Raw genomic sequence first — 24,907 nt, 5'->3', positions numbered from 1 at the left:
AAGCCTTGCCCCAGGTCTCTGCTAGCCAGTTAATTTAAAAACTCTTTCAAATTAACACTGAATAACTGAAGGTGACTCTGCTTTGTCTCTTCTTCCTTCCATCTGGTTTGTAATCTATTACTGCTCATTAAATAATCTTACTGTATTTGTGCTGGAGACGTTTGCTATAAATTTTTCTTTGGAAAAAGATGATATAAATTATCGATAAAATAGAAACAAAGAACTCTTTAAGGAAAAAATTTGCCTTTTCTCTTTTTCACATGAATTAGAAATGAAGAAATGAATACCCTTTAGAAATGAAGACTCTAATAGCTGCTAGGAGTTAAGATTAGCTTTTTACAATAATTTTTTAATATCTCTTGATCATAATAACTTAAGTAGAAATATAAACTGTTATGATTTTAAGCTTATTTCAACCAAATGGAAATAGTTAACATTATTATTGTTTTGACCAAATGTAAACAATATATGATTTATATAATTCTCTACTTTGAGATACCCCAGGTTCCCTAAGAATATACTTCCTTCAAATGGACTGAACACTGTGCTTGCTCATATGCTTATGAACATTCCAAACAAGAAACTAATGTGGGTTTAAAGTTTTCCTCTAAGCAATCTCCTAGCTACCTGGGTCTGGGTACACCTGAGAGTCCCTTAGGGGCCTTGGAGATCCCAGAATTTCCAGGATCAGAACTGTAAGTCACCTGGGCCCACAGATCAATAATTCCAACCAAAGTACACGCCTAATTATATGAAAATTCGTATTTTAATAAAATTTGCAATTCACAAAACATTTTCACAAGTGTAATCTAATTTTTCCCAAAACCAAGTAAGTTACAACAGATATTACATTTTCTAGTTTTTAAAAATCTTTCCTAGCTATTTTTTTCTTTTAATCTTTGCTATAGCAGTGAAAATAGCCAATTAGATTTGAACATAGTTTTCTTTCGTAAAGAAAATCCTTAGAATCTATATCTTGCTGCTTTTTTTTCTATGAGGGAGTTATTTTGTTTTTATTGCCAATGCTGAAAAGCATCACATCATCTCTTAGGACTTAGGTTTGCAATAATTCTCTCAGCAGGATTGGTATAGAAAAAGTCTCCTGGAAAGTTTAGTTTTGGCCAGCTAGTTCACATTTAATTGAATATGATTATCTTAATAGAAAATGAAAAAGAAAAATGTAGATTTTGTTTAAAGTATGGTTAAGTTTACCAGCTTGGCAAGGACTTTAAATGCCTGAATTTTCAACACAAGCAAAATGCATGTTTTCTAAGGAAAGACTGCTCCTCAGTAAGCCAAACACAAATCATTAATCTGCTGCTAAATTTAAGGAGGTCATCCATGATAGGAAATATGATTTGGAAATATTTTAACCATTTAGCATTTAGCCGATGTATGCTGAATGCTATTTACTCTAAAGAGACAGCCATTAGGAGTAGGCTTGTATCAATGAGTCACCAGAATTTATGTTCTACAACAGTACACGTTTCCTAGCTGTCAGGCTTACACAGACCTTTTGGAAGACCTTGGGGATAGACAGTCTATGATGATGCCACACGGAGAAAATAATTGCTCTTTTCAGAGAACATAGTGCTATGTTGGACAAATGTTATAATCATATTAAAATTAGAAATATTGGACTCCAGAAGTCTATTAAGTATCCCTGATTTCTTTTATTACAGAATAAAGAAAACCCATTTAAAAATATTTTTAATTAAGTATAAAATGGAAGTAACCCTGCTGATCTTTGATTCTATAAAATGTCAGTAATCTTCCCAAAATTACCATACAATGAAAAAATATTTTACGTATTCTCAGAACAGCGCAAGACATACAGCTTTCCCAAGTTCTAAAGAAAAAGACAATTTGGATTTTTGTAGACAATTAGATAATACTATTATAATTACACTCAGTATTTACAGTACAACTCACAAAGGTAACTCTTAACATAAATATATTATCTCAGAAAAAACAGAGACTTGATTTCACTAGTTTTAGATTGTATTTGGCAATCTTTTGCAGTCTTAGATGAAATTTTCAATGAATGCTGTAACTGTAGAATGACATATGACTTAACGCAGAATCAGGATATGTAGGCAAATTACCTATTTCAATTGAATGGGTAAGCCTAGGCTGTTTAATCAAGAGCTCCAAGACCCAATTAAGCTGCCATCCAGATGACTGCCACATTTCATCCCAAGAATTTCTCTTTGCAACCCAAATCCTAAACAAGTCATCATTCTACCATTAAAATAACCTTTACTGACCCTCTTCTCTGACCACAGAGACCGACAAGAGATTTGCTTTAGACTATCAGGTCCATAAACCTTCCTCCTCTCCAGCTAGATGCCTCAAAGATCTTCCCACACATCCTTTTACCAAACATACTCCTAAGCCCAAGGTTCCTTCCATTTCCTACCAAGAATTTAAAGAGTTCTTTCTTCATTCAAACAGCCCCTAAAATAAAATCTTCTCCACAAAGGGTAAGTGGAAAAAATGTTTTCTCAAAATGAAAATACTTTATGACTATTCAATAATATGCACTTTATCAATAAGCATTTGTTTAATATTATTTTTTTCCCAAACATCCACTTTTTCAATGTGTTGACTCCATGATTTTAAAAACAGTCTATCTAAGCTTATTAGCTTCCAGAGGACTGGCACCAAATGTTAACTCACATGAAATAATACATATTACAACAAATGCCATGCTAGATTATGCATAAATGTTTAATGCTTTTGCTGTTGAGCCTCTGAATTCCAGATTCTATCTCTTAGTTTTGTAGTTTTAAAAGTCTGATCCTTTACACCTTGAGATAGTTTATGAAAGTCATTGTAAGGAGATAATACAATCTAGTGGCTATGAGTGAGCCATGGAGTCAGAAGACTTAGGATCCAATTCCAATTCCAATTCCTATTACCGTGAACAAGTTACTTAAGCCTAAGCTTTGGTTTTCTTGTGTGTAAGACAACCCAACAGTATCTATGTCAGGTTACTGAGATTAAAATATATAATGTATGTAAATACCTATGTGTGCCTGGAACACAGCAACACTTAAGTTACTTTTTTTTTTTTTTTTTGCGGTACGTGGGCCTCTCACTGTTGTGGCCTCTCTCATTGCGGAGCACAGGCTCCGGACGCGCAGGCTCAGCGGCCATGGTTCACAGGCCCAGCTGCTCCGCGGCATGTGGGATCTTCCCGGACCGGGGCATGAACCCGTATCCCCTGCATCGGCAGGCAGACTCTCAACCACTGCGCCACCAGGGAAGCCCAAGTTACTAAATTTTTAAAGACATTTCCTTTATAAAACTTAGCTGCAGAATGGACAGAATATTCATGTGGAAAAAACTACTTCTATAATTTCATGTAAATACAAAGGAAAAAGGTTGAAAGAATCTCTAAAATAACAATGGTTACTATTCCTAGAGATCAGGTGACAGTTACGTCCTAGACTGCCCAGGCTAGTTCTGAATTACACCTGTTGTGCCAAGATAAATAATAGTCTCCCCTAAGCTCCTTCACTCTCAAGTAACCCGGTTTAGATCATAAAATATATGGTCAATTGTGTTGGTCATTAAACTTTTTTCCCCCACAGTTCCAAACCACTATTCTGTATTCAAATGTGTAACAGTAGGGTTGGGACTGTGTAAACTACATTTCCCCCTTGCCAGCTGAATTTTTTTAAGCTCCACTAAAAAGAGGACTAGAAGAATAAAACAGGAAGGCAGGAGGGGAAAAGACTCTTTTGCTGTTTCCAGTTTGCCTGGAGTTCCTGTCAGCATCCCCAGGGCAACAGTTCTTCGTTCCAGGAGCAACACTTGGTTCCATCCTCCAGCTTTTTCTCGAGATTCCCCAAACCAGCCTCATCATTCCCCATCAACATTAGCACCACCTACCAGTGCCCCCTTCCTCAACCATCTCCGAGTCTCTGCTCCATAGGACCATTCCTCCCAGCTTCTAGTTTCCAGTAACTATAACTTTTACCCTCAGCTATCTCAGTGTTCCTTTCCTGATTTTTTTTTTTTTTTTGGTTCTCCAGCACCAATTTAACCTATTCCCTATATTACACTCTGTGAAAATATCCAGTTGTGCTCCTCTTGATGTCTGAGGTCTAACTGAAACTGATACTATTCAGAGGAATGGGAGTGGAGCTGGCAGTTTAAAAAAAAAGTATTTTCACTTTTACTTTATATATTGCCTTTACATATTACTTATGTAATTTGTTTAACTTCATATTTTAAGTGATTTTTTGAAACTCTTTTGCCTTCTTCACATTGGTCTTCAGAACATTAGAAATTATCTTTAGTGTAGAACACAGCACCAGCAATTCCCAAGAGAATTTACACCCAGAGATTAGCATCAGACAGAATGGTTTAGGGAGTTGAGGAAATTAGCAACTCAGTTGGATCGTCTAACTCATCATGGTATTTGCTAATGCAAGACCATTAACACTGGCGCATCAACTAAATTTGAAAGTCTTCCATTAGAGGTGCTGTATGAATTTCCTGCAATAAAGATTAAATAAGCCTAGTGCAGTACCCACACCACATATTAACTGCATAACAAGTATGTTTTTGATTTCCTCCCCACCCCAACTACCTACCTCCAGACCCTAATCTAGGAGCTGTTAAGAGGCACACAACTTAAAGTAGGTTTTGATGGTTTATATATAAGACAAGATCTTAGCTGACAAATCCCAAACTATCAAAGCTTACCAGACACCAGAACAGCAGATGCAGTAGGTAAGTTTAGCAAGAAAGTTATTTTCTTACATCATGAAATGCCATTGTATAATAAATGTAACTATAATGGTAAATGACTAATACCCACCTTCACTTCCTTCTTGTTTAAAGCAAATTCACTCCTTTCTTCTTATTGCTGCCTCTACTAGCCAATTTTATAAGCCTCTGACTCTACAGTTATTAACACTGGAAAAAACTTGAAAATAATTCATACCCTTCTGTAGGAGAAAGCTTTCACAAACATAAAGAACTGAAGTGAGCATTCCTCCCTCAACCCACAGTAAGAAGAAACAAAATGCTGGCATCCCAAGGAGTACCCATTTATATTAAGAATAAAGAAGTTATCTCTGTAAGTGACAAAAAGTACCTTAGGTTATTTATTCCAATAAAGTGGTAGAAGACTAGCAAGCCTAAATACATGTTTGTGTTTTATTCTTCATTTTCTTTATTCTTCAATTTCCTGGAAATCAACACATTTTGTGATTGAGATATGGAAGGCAAATTCATCAGTAAACGTGATACAATTTTTTAAATTTCACAGTCTATTTGTTGCCCTGGATATTGGTATTACTGTGAACACTGATTTCATATTCAAAACTGAATTTTAATATGGTGAACGATTAACTTGCTTTCTAGATAACTATTTGAAATATCACCACTGTTACATTATTCTCTACTGATTTTTTTGTTAAATTTCTAGTGGATAACTCTTTCTGTAATATTCTAGGAGGCTCACAACATTTAAAGTGCCTCAAATTATTACTATGACCTATCTCCCCAACCACGTGTTTCCCCCTAACATACACTTCTACAAGGAAGAAGAACCCACCAATATCTGGAAAATCTGTCTCCACTGTTTCCTGGTGAATCACAGAACATTCCTTTATACAGCGAAAACAGAGCCTTAAATGATTTCTGTGGCTTACAGTTTCCTATTTTCATCACTGTGACGTTTAATTGAGTGATAATTATCTTAACAGATCAAAATTCCAAAATTTAAATCTTTCACTTTGTCAAGAAGTTAGATGATTCAAACTATATTCAATTAGTTTAAGAAAGAAATATCCAGATTTAACTGTCATAACTTAAGACACCAAAAGTGTTACAGAACATAATATTGAATACATGAGGATAAATGAGTCTATATGCACAATATTTTTCCCTCCAAACTGAAAGACATGACTCATGAAAAAGGAATTATGCCTATACTGAGTCATCATTTTGTACTGAAACATCAAATGTCAAACTTGTAATGGAAAAATGTGCTCTTCTATTGCAATTTATATTTCAATTTTCGTTTCTGAAACCAACCGTGTACAGAGAAAAGATTTAAGAAAGATACTCTCGAGGGTTAGCAGACATTTGGAATCAAAATAAACAGAAAATTTACCAAATTTTAAAATACTAAAAAATAAACATTTTATTAAGGAAAGTCTGAAAAACATGTGCACCAAAACAGAAATGACTACTAATGCTAAATAAAAAACCTTCAAAAAATGTGTACCACATGATTCAATTTTTTAAACTTTATATATAAAAGCTATATTATAAATACAAAGCTAAACTATTAGAGTACTAACAATACTGTTCATATAAAGAAACCTAACAGTAGTAAAATATGAATACATAAGATGCTTATTTTTGGTCCTTTTGGAAAAAAGAACTAAGTTGTTTTTTTTTTTAAACACGGCTTCAGGCACAAAAATAGAATATAAGATGATAACTGCAACATTCTTAGTGTTTATCCTTGTAATTCTTTAAATGTCACCAGTCATAATAGCAATGAATTCCTCTTGATTTACTGTGGTAAGAAAGAAAATGTAAGTCAGAAATACAAATTTTTTTCAGAGAACACTATTACTATTTTACCAAGTATCTTTAAATTTCATATTATACAAAATTCTTAATAAACCAAGACATAGCTTTTTGCTTTTACTTCTTTGCTAGGAAGTTGAATACATTAATTAAATTGAACTTCATGAATACAAAAATACATAAAATATAATAAACAATATAAATTAATATTCTATAGTATTAGCCAAGAAAAAGACATAGTAGTATATAAGTTACAAAAAATCCATCATAATCATAATATTTATACACACTTAATAGCTTTAAAAACTTAAAATTTTAAATTTCTTAGATAAACTCTCTTGATAATCGTTATTGTACTAGTTCATTTAGCAAACCCTTTCTTAATAAATAAGCTTAAATATATCACACATGTAAGTTAGAATTCTGAAGGATAAAAATATGTTAGAATTAGAAAAAAAGTCAAGTCATTGTTTTTTGGAACTTTTATATATTTAAAAGCCTATTTTAAAGAAAAACTAATTGAAACATAGTTAAAGAAAAAAATACTGCAAAAAATAAGCTATAGGGAGTTAAGAGGAATGAGCCATCCAGGAGCCGATAAAGAACCATGAATTCATGCATTCAATATGAAACATCTACAAGACACTATGATAGACACAGTAGAACAGAATACAAAACCTGTAATACAAAACTGAAAATACTTTCAGTGATTTTATAAATTGCAGTACTGATCTTTTAACCTTTGCAGTTAAACAAATACATTTCAGTATCTTATGAAAGCTATGACCCCTCTCTCCCTAGTTAAAAAAATATATCAAAATATATAAAAATTTTAAACAATTTCATCAATATGTACCTTTATTTAAGAACCCCTGATTTAGAAAAATCTAGAGTGAGGCATCTAGACCAAAACAGGAAACAAGGGTATATTTTTAAGAAAAACAACATAAGGAAAGCAGCCTTGGAATGATCTGACTACACATTATTTTAACAGCATAATAGAGCCATGATTAAAATATTCAAAATCTGAAAAGTACTTATGTTTTGTTACTTAAAGATCTAAAACTTTTTTCCCTCAATACTCAAATTCCAAATTAAGCTTCATATAGTTCTAAAACAAAGCAACTCAATATTTATATTATTTATATGTAAACACTTTAAAGCACTGTAGCAGTTCAGAAGTATTTTAAACTATTCCATAACTTCATACCTAAAAACAAAATACTTAAGTCCAAAAAGTGAACCTAAAAGCTGAAGGGAAGAAAGTGGCTAAGGAATTTAAACTAGCTCCTTTATCGTCAGTGAGACTTTCAGACAATTAGGAGAATCTGTGATGCCTTTATACATTTGGTTTTATAACCTTCTCTATCAAGTTCCTTGATGTAAGGAACACAATACCTACCTTAAAATAGGCATTTGATAAAATATATATTGACTCAAACATATATGACACTTCATTTTTTTCTACATTGCCTTTTTAAACAAAATTTTCATAAATCAATCATTTCATAGGGTAAATCTTATTACATGTCATTAAAATAAAAAATTTTAGAGAAATTAAGTACCTTAATTTCTTAAAGCCAGAGACCATCTGGCTTTGAGGGGAAAAAACAAATTTTAATATATGAAGTGTCAGTTGAATATTTTACTGACACACTATTTCCCATAATAGTATGCAATTTTAAAAACTCCATAAACACAGAAACCTAATTAATATTTTACTTTATAGCACAAGAGGCAATACAGTGTTATGGTTAAAAGCATATTCTTTGTCATTATGGAGGTATGAGTTTAAGTCTGGCTCTGTAATAACCTTGGACAGGTTATTAAACTCTCAGAGCTTTAGTTTCCTCATCTATATAAATGCATGTATCCTAAGCATAAATGGGTATAACATTGTATTCACTTCACAAAAGCTATTATGTAAATTAAGTGACATAATCCACAATGTAACATGCTAAGCACAGAATCTAACATATATAAAGTACTAAACAAATGTTAACATTCATCATAATTATTTAGAAGATGGTCCACTTTGGTTTTTTAGATGTTGCTTCCACTTTTCCAAAATGATTTACTGTATTTTATATATCTTGGGAGGGATTCTTTCTATATCATTACCACAGCTGTATTTATATTTTGTATTATATCTACTTTTCCTTTAATTCCTCATTCACCATGTTTATTATTCTATATATACAATAAAAAAATTTTTCATTGCTCTCAAATACTGAAGTGTGAAAAATTCGTAAGAACAGAACAATTACTGAAGTCCAAAAAAGGTAGCAAAGTATTATGATCTTTACCAGTTTAACATATACAAAGAAAGCAGGTTAGTTATATCTAAGAAAAACTCTGCCTACAGTCCAAATACAAAAAAAAAACCAGATTAAGTGATCAGATTAATAAATTATTATAAAATCTAACTTCCCACTTTTTCAAAAATGGGCAGATTTTCAGATAGCTACAGAGACCCAATATAAATTAAGGCAGTAACCCGAAGCCACACTAAATAGATTAGGGTTGGAGTTTGCATTGTTTCTGAATATGAAAATGCCTTTCAATAATAATTTTCTGGACTTGCCACAATAACAGCTATCCTTAGTATATCTCATTTGAGAAGTAGATAATGTCAAATAGCTATATAAACTCTGCAATCAATCACAATAGCATTTAAATATAACTGAAAAAAGCAGTATATGTATGCATGTGCAATACTATTATTATTATATTATATTATTATAATATTATTATAATATATAATTATATATATATAATATAATTATATATAAATATATATTTATATAAATATATAAATATATATTATAATAATATATAATATATAATATAATTATAATATTATAATATTATTTGTATGGTCTACAGACAATATTTGATGCATACATGAACTCCCAGACCCTGCACAATACCTCAGAAGGCCTCCACCCCTAGATACCCACATCTCAGATTGGAAACTACTGGATTAGACTATTTTAATATGATAAGACCACCCTCCTATCCCCCCCAAAAAAGACAAGTCTTAACAATAAAAGATTATGTGTCAGGTGTATTTTATTTGTAATCAATCACTTGGAAAAAAGAAAAAAAAGTGTTATTTGCCTGTTATTTTATTTGTAATCAATCACTTGGAAAAAAGAAAAAAAAAGTGTTATTTGCCTGTTAGTCATGTGAATAAATGACAGTAGGATGCCCAAGCAACAGTTGTACAGTGACTTAAAGTGGAATAATGCAAGCAGTGAGGACCGAAGAAATGGTTTAACGATGCACTAAAATAAATCTCCCAGCAATGGAGCACAGGTGTGAACTCAAATTCAAAAGAAGCAGGTAGAGCGGTCTAGCAAGGGATGCAAGAAATGGACACATTTTCTAAGAAAAGTTTCACACGAAGTTTGAATTTAAGAACAGGCTACTAACTGGTATTTTATTCTAATGTCAAATGAAGCTAATAACTAAAACCTAACTTGCATGAGCCTAGTACAGGAAAAAGAAGCTGTTTATAACTCTGGTCGTTTGACACATAAGTAGCTGGAGTATGAAAAAGACATACCAAGATTCTCTCTACCACTGAAGAGAGTACCTTTACATAAAAGAACTCATTTAAAGCTAATTTACGGTAATAATCAACAGCTAGGGAAGACACAAACATTTTTTAACTATGAAGACAGCGGATTATAAATCCAAATATTAGAATTACAGCTTAAGAAGTCCTTTAAGTTTTCTCAAGTTTTAATCATCTCTGTTTTAAAATATAACTAACTATATCGATACCCTTCAAAGAGCTAGTACTAAAAATAGAAAAGTTGTATAATGCTCAAATAATAGTCACATAAATATAATTAGAAAGCACAATAATGCACAATTCTAATGGACAATCTGAGCTGATAACTATTTGCTACTGTCTTATCTCCTTATTGAAGCATGCCAGTATTTCCAAGGTTTTAGATATATATATATTTTTTTCAATGTAAAAATGAATAGTTGGTACTATAGCAACATATATCTACTGTAATGCACACTCCTGCTCGCTGCTTAAGTCAACAAACGTCAGAGTACTCATCATGTTCAAGAAAATGCAGGAGAATATAAAGATGAAGAAGAAAAAGGAAAACAAGTTTACATTTAATGCTAGGCACCTTCAGTTATCTTCATTTAATACTCACAACCATCAGGAAAGGTATTACCATTCTGATTTTTATAAATAGGAAAACTGAGACTCAGACAATGTGAAAAACTTGCACAAAATTACAGAGCTAAGGGCTTCCCTGGTGGCGCAGTGGTTGAGAGTCCGCCTGCCGATGCAGGGGACACGGGTTCGTGCCCCAGTCCGGGAGGATCCCACATGCCACGGAGCGGCTGGGCCCGTGAGCCATGGCTGCTGAGCCTGTGCATCCGGAGCCTGTGCTCCGCAACGGGAGAGGCCACAACAGTGAGAGGCCCACATACCGCAAAAAAAAAAAAAAAAAAAAAAAAATTACAGAGCTACTTAAGTAACTGGCAGAGATTAAATTAAAATCCAGGTCTGTATAATTTTAAAGCCTCAGGCCTTTCACACTATATGATTCCAAACTACTCTTCAATGGCTCACAATATAACTGGAGAGACACACATGTATATAACTAACAGAAGGCAGTGTACAAAAGGTCAAAATAGTTTATTTCTCTAAATGTTATGGGCCCTTAATGGAAATCTCATAATTTATAAACAGAAACCACTGAGGGAGGCTTTTGAGAAAAAGATGGAGTTTAAAATGAACCTGAGAGAACGACTAACATTTTAGCAGACAGCAATTGGCAATTAGAGCATTCTAGGATTAAAGAATAGCGTGATGAAAGGCACAGCATAAAAAGATAGGACAGAGTATATTTTGTCAAAGTGTGTATACTATATGGGAGGTGAGGGTTAAAGTAGAAAGTAGAAGAATACAGTGGGAAATAAAACTAGATAATTATGGTATGACAGATCATAGAAGACTTTGGACTTTACTCCATAGGCACTGAAGAATCATCATAAGTGTTTGAACAGGAAAATGACATCACCAAACCTGCATTTTAGGAAAAGAATGCTGCTAGAACAAATTAGGAAGAGAAAAGAGGCTTATAGGCATAGAGGGCAATTAGGAGGCTACAAGAGACTGTAAAGTCAGTGAGAGCAGGGACAACATCAGCCTCTTTCATTGGGTAGCACCAGTCAGCACACAGAACACTGTACCCAGCAGGCATTCAAGGAAATAATGAACAAAGCTATGATAACATTCCTACAAAGAAATTAGGGCCTGAATTAGGACAGTAGCAGTAAACAAAGAAATAAAACAGATTAAAAATATTTGGAGGGTAGACTCAACAGAACTTAGACATGCATGTAGGTTGAGGAAGAAGACATTAAAGGCTGAAATTTTACTGAGTGGCTGAAATTTTGGAGATATTTCACCTCAGAGAAAAGTAAAGCAGTTTCTTGAAGTGTCGAAGCTCATACTATAACCTGTACAGTTGGTTTTAAAGGTCTGCTTCATTCTAAACTGAGTATGTGAAATATTTATGCAAAAATCCCACTATAGGATGAAAAACATTTACACTAAATAGATAGTTTGCAAAGGGTCTTGAAAATCATTTGGTTTTAGAAAAAATTACTATATGTGTATAGTAGGCATATTTGGAATATATGTTTTACTCAAAACTTACTTTCTCCATCACCATCTTTATCAAATTCTTCTATCATAGCCCGAAGTTCTTCATCACTCATGTTTTCACCCAATTCTCTGGCAACACGTCGCAAATTCCTCAGGCTTATTTTACCTGAATCATCATCATCAAATAGTTTAAATGCCTTCAATATTTCTTCATGTGGATCTCTTTCCAATATCCAGTCTGTCACTATAGTTAAAAAAATATGAAAAGTAAACCTTTATAGTCTCAAAGGCATTCATTTGTGAAATCAACTAATTATTAGATGAGAATTAAAGCTCTGAATCTGTCAACATTTAGTTTGACAATAAAAATGCCAAAGTCCAAAAGCCCAAAGAGATAAACAGAAAATTAGAAAAACCAAATCCACACTTTAAAATTTAACCTTTACATTATCAACAATTTATCCTATTATAAGAATAAGCATAACTATATCACACAGAAGCAAAATTTTGAAAACTACATTTATACCATATTTATTTAAGTTTTACTATTATCAAGAATTGTACTAGGCTCCACTGACATCAAGCACACAAGTCTAGGAGTTTGTAACCTAGTTGTAGAGATGATATACCAACAAAACAATTAAAACCAACTAGATAAAAGTTGTTTGCTGGCTAAACTTAGTAATACTGATTGTTCTTCAAATTTAATACAACTTGAAAAGAAACAAAAAACCCCCGACAAATTTATAAAATTAACTGCCACCACTGATACAGACACAATCTCAGACAGTAGATGAAAATTCCACTCATATCGTCATGATTTAAAAGAACCTCTGGGGCTTCCTTGGTGGCGCAGTGGTTGAGAGTCCGCCTGCCGATGCAAGGGACACCGGTTCGTGCCCGTCTGGGAAGATCCCATATGCCGCGGAGCGGCTGGGCCCGTGAGCCATGGCCGCTGAGCCTGCGCGTCCGGAGCCTGTGCTCCGCAACGGGAGAGGCCACAGCAGTGAGAGGCCCGCGTACCACAAAAAAAAAAAAAAAAAAAGATAATACCTATCAAACAGCTAAATTAAAATTAAATGTGAGTAATTTCAGGCCTCAATAGTAGTAATTATTTTAAAATACTAAATGTAATAATATATAATAGAGTCAACTTAATATTTTCAATATAACCACAGTCTTTAATCAATAGCCATAATAACAGAAATTTTTAAATCTGTGGTATAAAATTTTTTAAGTTACTAGATAAAATTCTGAAAATATCAAAGGAAATATCTCTGAAGTAATTCTACATGCTAGTCTACCACTACAACAAGACGTATTTATGACCTTCACTGTCCCATTAAAAATAACTCAGTCCTGGGCTTCCCTGGTGGCGCAGTGGTTGAGAGTCCGCCTGCCGATGCAGGGGACACCGGTTCGTGCCCCGGGCTGGGAAGATCCCACATGCCACGGAGCGGCTAGGCCAGTGAGCCATGGCCGCTGAGCCTGCGCGTCCGGAGCCTGTACTCCGCAACAGCAGAGGCCACAACAGTGTGAGGCCCACATATGGCAAAAAAAAAAAAAAATAATAATAATAATAATAATAATAATAACTCAGTCCCGTTGAGGTTTACAGAATCACTAAAAATTTGTAAATGCTTATAGATGGAAAATACTGGAATATTTAATGTACCCAAAAGAAAAATACAATCCAAGCCCCCACAAATAGTTGTTTTGCTGCTGTTTTCATCATATTTGGTTGAATAAGCTTTAGAATAAGCACCTATTCAAGCTAATGTTAAATCATCTACACATATATTCAATAGTTTTCTTTTATCCATTAATTTTATACAAAAAGTCTTCCAAGTAACTAATTGAAGTATATTACTATAAGTATGCAAATCATCAAAGCTCATAAATATTCAGTTAAAAAGGAGTTGGCATATATACAGCCATAACACCAAAATAAAATACCACACTTAACTCTATGGCTCATACTCAACTTATTTTGAATTTAGTCCCAACAAAAAAGCAGGACAAGGAAAAAAAAAAGTGTTAAGAAATTTTCTTCACCAATTAAATAATTTACATGACAGGTGAACCAAAAAAGCAGCTTGCTGAAAATATTAATGTATTTAAAGAAGCAACAGGGTGATCTGGGGAACAGATGGGGCTCCAAGATGTATAAATTCCTATCCCACTGGTGCTTTAATTGTGTAAGTTACTTCAGATTTATGTGTCTATATAATCTTTTATCAATACTTTGTCTTAGAATGCACCTTTTCTTTGGAACTATAAATACCCATCATTCTGGACAGCTAAAACATTGTAATTTTATGGTGACTATCCTCCATGCCTTCATCTTCTATTCTTATTCTACAAAGTAGAATTATAAGAAATACATTTATTTTTCAATGAAAATAAATCGACTGACATACAAGCAGTAAAGATGGGTTCAATCTATTTTACAAATTTCTGTCCATGTAACTCAATTTTCAAATGATTTAATTATACTCTCAGAAATGTACTTACTCAAAATAGGCCTTATACATTATAACAATCACTTAATAAAGCAAATTCAAAAACATCACATTAAAACTTTAAATCCAGTTACTTATATCCTAGAGTACTGAGGTTACCACCTTTTTTACTCTTGAATGTACCGCTTTTCTTTTTATTCTCACCACCCTCAGCATAAAAAGTCTATTACAGTTATCCCTCAGTTTCCATGGTATCCATGGGGGATTGGTTCCAGGACTCCCCTCAGACACCAAAATCTGGGACAGATAGCATTTGCATATAATCTATGTACATCCTCCTGTATACTTTAAATCATCTCTAGATTACTTATAATACCTAATATAATGTAAATGCTATGTAAATAGTTGTAAATATGATGTAAATGCTATGTAAATAATTGCCAGGCACTCAGCAAATTCAAGTTTAGCTCCTTGGAACTTTCTGGAATTTTTTTTTCCTAATATTTTCAATCCACAGAAGCAGAACCCAGGGATAGAGAGGGCCAACTGTATCTTCTGCCTGCAATCTCTTCCCTCCAACAAATCTTTAATAATCTGGACAGTTACCTCTCTAAAACATATTACCTCCTCTTCTTTAAAGACTGACATAGATCCTCTGCTAACTAAAATCCAAACCCTGTGTTATACAAGACTTTACCTAGCTGGCCCAGTCCTACCTTTCCAGTTATTTCCCTATCCTCTAGAGCAGGAGGCTAACTGAAGTTTTCTGAACATGCTATATGTCTGCTATTACTCCTTGTTGTTGCTGTTTTCTCTGCTTAGAATGCCTTTCTATACCCCTCCCACAATTTTCCCCTTGTGATGAAATCCTATTCCTGTTCCCAAAGCCTAAATTAAAAATCCCCTCTGCAAAGTCTTCAGTTGCTCTAGATCAGGAATTGACAAACTTTCCTGCCAAAGACCAGACAGTAAATATTTTAGGCTTTTTTTTTTGGGGGGGGGCGAGGGAGCATAAGGTCTCTGTCTCAACCACTCACTCTGTCATGGTACCACAAAAGCAGCATAAAACAATGGATGTGGCAGGGACTTCCCTGGTGGGGCAGTGGTTAAGAACCCACCTGCCAATGCAGAGGACACAGGTTCGAGCCCTAGTCCGGGAAAGATCCCACATGCCACGGAGCAACTAAGCTCATGCACCACAACTACTGAAGCCTACGTGCCTAGAGCCCGTGTTCTGCAACAAGGGAAGCCACCGCAAAGAGTAGCTCCTGCTTGCCACACCCAGAGAAAACCCGCACGCAGCAACGAAGACCCAACGCAGCCAAAAATAAATAAATAAATAAATAAAATTTTTTAAAAAAAAGAATGGATGTGGCAGCATACAGCCAACAGCTGAATTTGGCCCAAGGGCTGCAGTATGCCACCACTGCCCTATACAAAATTATAAGTTACCACAGAGCATCATAGCTTGTTATCACCCGCATTTAAATTGTAAGCTCCTTGAAAGAAGAACCTCTTAGTAACTTTTGATTAATTCCCCTCCCTCACCCCAGCACAGTACTGAATGCCAAAAAATTCAGCAAATGTTTGCTAAGCAAAACAAAAAACAATATAATATTCTATTCTAAATAGGCAATGAAATAATAAATAGTACATGCCAAAAATAGATGAGTACAAATAGCTGACTTATCTTGGTCTTACTTTAAAGCAGCAATTCCTAAAACACCTGTAACTCACTAGCCTCAGGCTGTCTAAATTCTAAACTTACATTAAGTATATTTTAATACTTTTTTCTAGCATTGGAAAGAATATGAAATGCCAAACTTTATCTAGAAATACCTGTAAATATCTGTGGAAAAATATCCTTAAACAGTAATAGATAGTAGATAAAAGTAAGATTCAAATATTCTGATTTAGAGTTATTTGTCCCAAATTATAAAACATATATTCATCTGTGGCCAGTTACTATTTAAAAATGATCAAAAAATGGGGAAAGTAATAGTTTTTGATTATTTGATTCCCAAACAGTAATAAAATTTTATTTGACAGTTGATATTCTCAATAGGTAACCTTAGGATAGTTAAAGTATGTACTAAGCCTGCCAAATGGTTGATCTTTGAAAGTCAGGCTGAAGTTTACTCATGACCATTTATTCTAGAAGGAACCCAGTATTTCTGTTCTGTTAATAACATAGAAGAGATGCAGGGTCAGGAAAGGTAGAGATTACATGGGACTCTGGCTTCAACTGCTAATAAAATCAAAACTTTAAAACTGTATTCACCTAAGATGAAATGTTTTGTAAAATTACTAGAGGTAAATAGTGCTTAAAATAACCTAAAACTACAGGAAAAAGGTAATGAGAAAAATATAAATACATGGAGCAGAATACTTTTTATGTTCCAGTGATATACATATTTTCCAGCCATTGAAACAAAGACTAATTTTTGAAGTAATAATAACAACAAACCCTTAATAGAACTTACTACATACTAGGCCCTTTTCTAAGTGCTTTACATAGTTTTAGCTTAGTTATTCCTCCTAAGAACCCTATGAGATAATACAACTATACCCATTTTATAGCTGAAAATGAGGCACAGAGAAGTAAAATGACCAAGTTACAAGCTAGTAAGTGGCAAAACCAAGATCTAAACCCAGGCAACCTGGTTCCAAAATGTCCATGCTAAAACACTACACTGTACCAAATGTACCTGAATTATAGCTCTTTCCTAGTAGTATCATTTCTACTGTATCCTGATCCTTGTTTCAATAAACAATCTAAGTTGAAACTTGAACTAAGATCATAAACCCCAGAAAGCTTCAATGCTGGGAAAATAAAGATGGCTCTCTACCTCTTCTCAAGTAAATAATTCTACGAACTAGAGAAAAAAAAAAAAAAAAAAGAATATGCTCTCCAAAGGGACAAGCTGCCTCTCTAAATAGTCATCTATTAGTTCATAAATTGGGGATCTTCTGTGCAGTGCTTTTTTTTGTCTTTTAGATTTATTTGTTCTTTAATTTCTTTTTTCCTTGCTTTTGGTTTGAATTTCCAGATTTAAAAGAAATTACAAATGATAGAATCTATTTTTCCACACGTACTAACTGCCATTTCTTTTTGTTTCTCATATTACTTCTTGTTGAATATTTAAAATAAAGGGTTTGTGTGTATGTCTGTGTGTAACTGAATTTTCCTAGATTTTTAAAATATCTAAAAATAACCAAATAATATGCTGATACTATAACCCAGTGGGTTGTTCTAAAATGTTTTCTCCTGCTCCCAGTCTGCCAACTGCCTCCCTTACCACAATCTTCTCCCCACCAGCAACTTTAAAGAGATGACTTTATTCATTGAGATCAAGGTCATCCAGAGTAGGTAGCCCCTCTTAAGCTTTGTCAACCTGAAGGCATGCACTTCATCTACAGCTAAAGATACCAACTGCTACCAATTTCCTCTCCTTCCACTTTGCCAACGAAAATCACATACTAGGATGGTCCTGGGAAATATTTTCCAAACAAAAATATACCAAATTTTATCTTTTACTGTGAGAAATAATTTTTTGGTCACTCTTTTAGTTTTATCACATAATATAGGTACATATTACATGGAAAGACATCTTCCCGGGAGAAGCTACAGAACAGTTCCTTGGTTAAAATCTTCAGAACAAAAGACAAAAAGATAAATCCCATTTACAGTGAAGCTATAAATCTTATTTTTTCTTTGAAAATCAGCAAAAAAAAAGAGTACCAAAAAAACCCGAAAATAAGATCCACATTACACAGCAATGTTCAATAGCAAAATTCCATAACCCAGAGACTTTAAAAAATATTGATAGTAACCAGATAACTTCCTAACAAACTGCTGATTACAAAGACTATTGTAAAATAGTCTTTACAATATTGTAAAATACACACCAACTTCATTAAAATCTTCAAAGGTGATTTTCCCTGTGGCTTCTCTGTCATAATCTTTAAGAATCTTCAGTACATCAGCTTTTTTTACATCAAACCCCAAGGCTCTCATTGCCACCTTTTGGATTAAAAGGGAAAAGCAAATTATAAACATTTTTTACAAAAGAAGTGAATTCCAATTCTTAAATAAGTTTTTACTACTTAAAAAAAGACAACACATTAATAAAACACACTCTTTTGCATGTTTTATGTCTCTAAAATAACAGTGATAGTTCTTCTTCATTACTGAAATTAAATGGCAATTTTTTTCATTTATATATCCCTTGTTTAATGACAAACTAATCAGTGAGTATTTATAAAATACATTCTACAATGTACTGACTTTAGTGCACAGATAATTTTAATAAGTTATTTTTTCTCAAAGGATTAACAAACAAATCCAAAAAAAGGCACAGCATAAATATTAAAAAGTTATACAATAGAAGAGATTTTAAAAATTAAAATAAGAATTTTCATCAGACTCGACATGGTTAGTTATCAAGTAAATGGTCTAAGAACCTGACCTTAGAGAAAGAAGAGATCTAGTTACTAGCAACAAGGAAGGAGAGATGTTACTGGTTAAAGAAGCCTTATTTGGAGAGATTCGAGTTGTTCCTCGAATCATATGTGGATGAAGTAGAGTAGAAGGGCATTTAGAAAAGAATGACTAGTATTAAAACACACAGAGAAATAAAGAATAGTCTTGAAGGCAATGAACAAAGCAGTTTACCTTACCTGAATGGGAAAAGATCAGGCGGAAGAAAGCAGCTAGCAAATGAGAAAAGTAGGTGGTAGTAAAAGTGTGGAGGGCATTCAATACAAATGAAAAAAATCTGAACTTTACCCAGTGTACAATGAGGAGCCACTAAGGGTTTATGAGCAATGAATAGTATGGTGAAAGAATTTTAGAAAGACGAACCTAATGATAGTGCATAGGAAATGGAGAAACCATTTAGGAAGTTACAGATATAAAATAAGATCCCAAACCAAGATAATAAGAATAGCAACAAATGGAAGAGACATTATAAAGGAAGAATGGATTGAAGCTGGGTAACTAAAACAGTGGAAAAGTGAGCTAAAGAGATACAAAAATATTATCTTTCGCATTGTGCTGAGTTTAAGACCCAAACTACCTTAAACACCAATTTCCCCTTGGTTCTTTATAAAATTCTAAAACCTAAAATTGACATTTTTTCCCCATTAGCATTGTGTCAACATCAGACATCACTTATGTTGTTTGCACCAGAGAAAATAGGTTGAGACTGTTAATAACATGCTCAAATTAAAAAAACAAATTAACACTCCCTCAGTGTGAAAAATCAATGGATCACCAAACAAAACAAAACAAAACAAAACATAGTGGGAAGAGGAATATAGTTAGAACTGTTTAAAACCTATAGTTTCAAATTTTTTAAGTATGTGAGTAGAAAATAAGCCCCTCCATAGGAATATATTTTTACAGTTAAAATACTATTCATTTTACCATGTGAAAAGGAGTTTCTAAAAAGATATGTTTTGAGTACTATTCAATTTTATTATAGCACTTAACGGTAAATGTTTAAAATGGTTTCATATTTCCAAAACCAGTTTAATTAAAACATTTAAAAATATATTTTAAATCAACTGTCAAAAATGCAAATCATTTTAACAAAAAAAGATATATTTTATGTATATTACCTTTAATTCATGATAATCTATTGCTTCATCTTTGTCTGTGTCAAAAAGTTCAAAAGCATCTTTAATTTCTTGTTTCTGTTCTTCAGAGAGTTCTCTTCTTTTTTTCCTCTTTGTTTTGTCTACTACAAGCTCATTTCTATGAAATGATAAGAAAAAAGTCTATTTAGTCCACTTTAATCCTATTCTCCTAGGATTCTAAATAATAAAATTCCAAAAATGCAATAAAAATTAGCCAATGAATAATTTTCTAAATTTCGAAAAAGGAAGTGTTTTGTAAAAATATAAAGAAATTTTCCCTATGTGAGTCAAAGCCCTGCTCATTTTATAGTCTAGGTTGCTATAAATGTGTACTTCCTAAACTGAAAAGTGTTACAGGTTATTAAAAGAAATGAGGACCTAGCTTTCCCTCTTCCTCGCTTTGTATTTATTCCCACTAATATTACTGTGGAAGAAACAAGAACTGTGAATAAGAAACACTAGTTTTATGTCAGAAACCCCAACAAAAAACAAAGCAACCATATTCCCATCTTTCTACAATATAGACTGTTAAAAAAAAAAAAGAATTCAATTCACAACTGATGATCACTATAGATTAGGTTTACTTTTATAGTGCTTATAATTATCAAAATCATTGTAAAAAAACATCTAATTCATCAATTAACTTACTATTTTGGCACTGTGGGTTAAAAATGTTTTTAGATTACACATTTTTAAGTTTGGCACTTCTTTGTAATTTCTCTCATTAATATTAACAAATCAGCCAAAATAATGAACCTAAGCATACCATGAATACTAAACACCAAAAAAAGTACATAATATTTGTGCTAATTCTATATAATAATGTGAAGAGGCAATAGTCTTGTAAATCTCACTTAACATATACATCTAGACTTAATTTCTCATAAACTCTGAAAAAACTTTAAGAAAGTAATTTACTGTAAAAGCCAGAAATGTCTTCCTTAAGAGGTGCCGATCTAAGTGTTCCAAGTTTTCAAATGGGGCTACAAAACTTGTATAAGAACAAGTTTTGAAACGAAAGAATTCTATAAATTTAAAAAATGTAAAACCCAGTGGAGTTTATTTATTTGCATTTGAAGTTGTTTTGTTTTCTGAAATCTACCCCGAAAAAGGCAAGAGACGACTAAAAATGACCAAAAGAGGTATGATAAAGCTGAGGAAGTTCTTTCACAAGAGACCTGACTTCACACAAACTTGCAACTCCCGGGGGTCATTCTCTTCCCAAGATTCTGAAGGGGCAAGTTCGCAACCCACCAACAGCTGACCCCATCCAAGGATACCACGATTATCCCTTATTAGAACTCGGTACCTTTTTAGTGTGACGTAACTACAGACATTTTTAAGGTAAAACTTCTAGCTGGGGTTGGGGCGGAGGCAACAAACAGTGCGTTAGAGGTTGTAACCGAAGGAAAGGTAAAGAAGCTGAAGACATTTAAGAAACTAAGAGATTACCAACTATAATCACTAAAATGTGTCTCCGATTATACCGTAAAGCCTGGCCGCAGGAGAAGAGCGAGGAGTGGGTTTTGTGTTATTTCCAAAATTTATGGGTAAGTATGTTAGCAGGAGGTCAGCGAGCTGGAAGCCGCTGACAAGGAACTGAAACAAGGGATGCTCCAAGGCCTGGTTTCCCGCAAACACCGCGCATAGAAACCTCGCGATATTTCACTGCCTCCTCGAGACTAAGACAGCCCACCTTTTTGGCGGTCCAAAGCCCAACGGCCTGACAAAAATGACCACCTCAGCAGAAGTGTGCGGAGCTCACCAGAGCCTCCAGGGTGAGGGGTCCGGGCCCGGGAAGGTTGGCCAAAGATCTCTCCTCTCGTCCCAAACTGCATTCCCTTCCTCGCCTCGGCCCCAAGCTGCCTCCCTTCCACACACAGCCGCCCTGGGGCCCGCGGCGGGGTGTGGAGAGCATTGCCGCCTGCTCATTACCGACCTCAGAGCTAAACTCATGTTCTCTTCGGACAGAGACGTTCCTCTCGAGAACGATTTTAACCCCTACCCAATGCAGCACGACTTCCACAAGCCGTTCAACAGACACCAACGACCTCCGCGGCCTCAAGCACCTCCCACAAGGTAAACACGTCTGAGCTGGATTGGTTGAAATCGCTAATGTCCTGCCCATTGAGGCGAAAGCGTCACTAGTCCTCTGCTCTCATTGGGCGTATTTCGCGTCAATCAAAGAGATCTCCCTGCCGGCCTCCCCCGCTACGCCTCCGGCCCTTTAGATTGGCCTATTGCTTTTCCTCCGTAATCCTTTGCGAAGCGAGGGTCTGAGTGTCTGTTTGGCTCTTCGGTCGGAAGGTGGCTGAGCAAGGCCTCAGGGGAGAGGGCCTGCGGCTTGTGGGCCAGTGTCGGGAGACGGGGCGGGAAGGGAAGGGGAGAAAGACGCCGCAGGCTGTCCTCTGGCTAGAAGGAAGGAGAGGCTTACGAAAGAGGTCTGCGAAATTTGACTGCCTTGTGTTCTACATTTTTGGATGGTTTAAGTATATGGGGAGTTTGTTTAAAACGCAGATTTAAATATCCCTCATTTTGATTCTAGTAGGTGTGAATCTGCGTTTTTTTTTTTTTTTCCTTACAAACGCCAAGTGATTCTGAGGCAGGTGCTATGGATTATACTTTGATAAGCACTGGGTTGAATTATTAGGCAATTTACGGTGGAGCTGTACCTAAAGGGCCATTTGCTCCCCTCTTCCTCCTTTGAACGTTTTTGTCCTTATTTTCAAGGTCTGTAAGCTGCTTATACACATGATGTTACCTTCACTTACCTAACCAAGTCTCTTGAAGCTCACTTGGGTATTTAATATCTTTACCTGTTCATCTCTCCTACTAATCTTGAAGGCCAGGATTATACCTTTCATTTAACGCTATTCCTAGATGTTCAATAAATATTTGTTGCACTGAATGGAATCTTGCTGTGAAAACTCACAAAGTACTGAGCTAAACTGAAAATCTCATAAAGGAATGAAATTGCCTGAGGGTAGGTGTCGAGCCGGGGAAGGAGGAAGATATATAAACCCTGTGGTATAAATATAAAGGGATACATGTACAGGTTTAGAGAAGGGAGAGAACACAGCAGGGTAGAAGAAAGACTTCTTGAAGGAGATGACATATATGTTAGGCCTAGAAGGATGAGCTAAATTTTGTTAAGTAAAGATGGTATGATGGAATAAAGCTAAATAAAAATTAATATTTACAGGATAGCCCCCCGAAAAAACAAAAGTAGAAAACTTCAAATTGTCTTTATAAATCACCTTTGAGTCTAAAAGGACAGTAAAATTGCAATTACATACTTGAACATAATGACAATGAAAAAACTATGTATTAAAATTGTAAGATAGAGACCAAGCTATAGAAGAAAATGATTATTAAATACGAATGAAAATAAACCAAACATTTATTTGAATATTTTAGAAATGAAGAACAAAATTAATTGAAATTAGGAAGAAGAAATTCCTAAAGATAAAACAATAACAAAAGAATTAGAAAACATGTTTTAAAAAGAAAATTGTTAAAATAGTAAATTGGTAAGATATTCTCATAATCTAATAATAAACTGGTTTTTGGCAATACCAATAAAATTGACAGAGTTAGAGAAGTGTAACAGGAAAGGGAATATTGTCACTAATAAAGTTGGTAGTTTAAAAGGGAGGTTTAAAAATTATTAAACTACTTTATACAACTTCATTCTGCCAATAAATATTAATACCAAAATGAAATAGTCACTTTTCAAGGAAAACAAAGATAAGGACTCAAAAAAGGTAGAAAACTGATTTAGGTTAATAGCTATAGACAGGACTTTAAAATGATGCCAAAGTTCTGTATCACAAGATAAAAAGGCATCCAGCCTACTCAGATGTATGGGTGAGTTTTAAAAATTCTTAAAGAGCCAATTCTTGTGCTTTAAATCCAAAGCATCATGGCGAGCTTCTTAGCTTAATTTTTGAAACTAGCACAACCCTTAGCGTCTTAAAAAGCATTTAAAGTACTGAATGCATGCTCCATGATGAGAGTGTGTGCATGTTGCTCACCATTGTATGTGTTGGCCTCATATTAGATATTCATTAGTGAACATATGTGCAAAAGTCCTAGATAGTGACAAAATGAATTTGGCATTGTCTTAAGGAACATTTCACTATAACCAAGTAGTGTTTATTTTAAAAATGCGAAGATAGTTCAAAATGTAAGTCTGTATTAATTAATCATAACTAATTAATAATAATTCTAGGTTAAGGTGATCATCTCAAATGTCCAAAAAAACACTGGAAAATACTCAATACCCATTCCTAACAAAATACATATTAATAAACCAAGTATAAAAGATACTTTTTTTTTAACATGACGAGTAATGTACCTAGTAAAATGTTAGTGTTTTTCACACCTGGTCTCTGAAACACTAGAACTTTGTGAGATGTTTACGGTCATTTCGTGGAGAATGGGTTTTGTGGGCAAATAATTTGGGAAAATAGAATATGGTAATCAGAATGGTAAGTCCAGAGCCAGAGCCAAAAGTAGATAAAACTCCTGATTTAAGAAGATAGTAGCATTAGTATTTGTTTAGTCTTCCTCCTGAAACCTTAATGAAACAATAGTAGAG

The 24,907-nt window shown here is 34.2% G+C and overlaps 2 protein-coding genes across 3 annotated transcripts in view; one reads left to right on the top strand and one right to left on the bottom strand.

The window, feature by feature from the left end:
• Nucleotides 1-983: 983 nt before the first annotated feature.
• CETN3 (centrin 3) lies at nt 984-22,374 on the bottom strand (the record flags this gene model as incomplete). Of its 2 annotated transcripts, none has more annotated exons than XM_082620446.1 (5): nt 984-6,544; nt 12,258-12,449; nt 18,577-18,691; nt 20,290-20,425; nt 22,247-22,374. In XM_082620446.1, the coding sequence occupies 5 exons, from the start codon at nt 22,261-22,263 to the stop codon at nt 6,501-6,503; spliced, it is 504 nt and encodes a 167-aa protein (XP_082476572.1). In that variant the 3' UTR covers nt 984-6,500. The 2 variants fall into 2 exon arrangements, with proteins under 2 accessions (XP_082476572.1, XP_082476573.1); XM_082620447.1 differs by lacking the exon at nt 22,247-22,374 and adding an exon at nt 22,158-22,225.
• The window catches only part of POLR3G (RNA polymerase III subunit G), a 97,572-nt gene continuing 94,982 nt past the window's right edge, over nt 22,318-24,907 (top strand). The window contains exon 1 of the mRNA XM_082620445.1: nt 22,318-22,386. The gene's annotated coding sequence lies outside the window, so the exon portion shown is untranslated. The remainder of the gene's footprint in view (nt 22,387-24,907) is intronic.

Source organism: Mesoplodon mirus (assembly GCF_964341445.2).
Source record: "Mesoplodon mirus genome assembly, chromosome: 5".
NCBI classification, from domain to species: domain Eukaryota; kingdom Metazoa; phylum Chordata; class Mammalia; order Artiodactyla; family Ziphiidae; genus Mesoplodon; species Mesoplodon mirus.
Note: the sequence above shows the minus strand (reverse complement) of the source record. Positions and strands in the feature narration are given on the sequence as shown.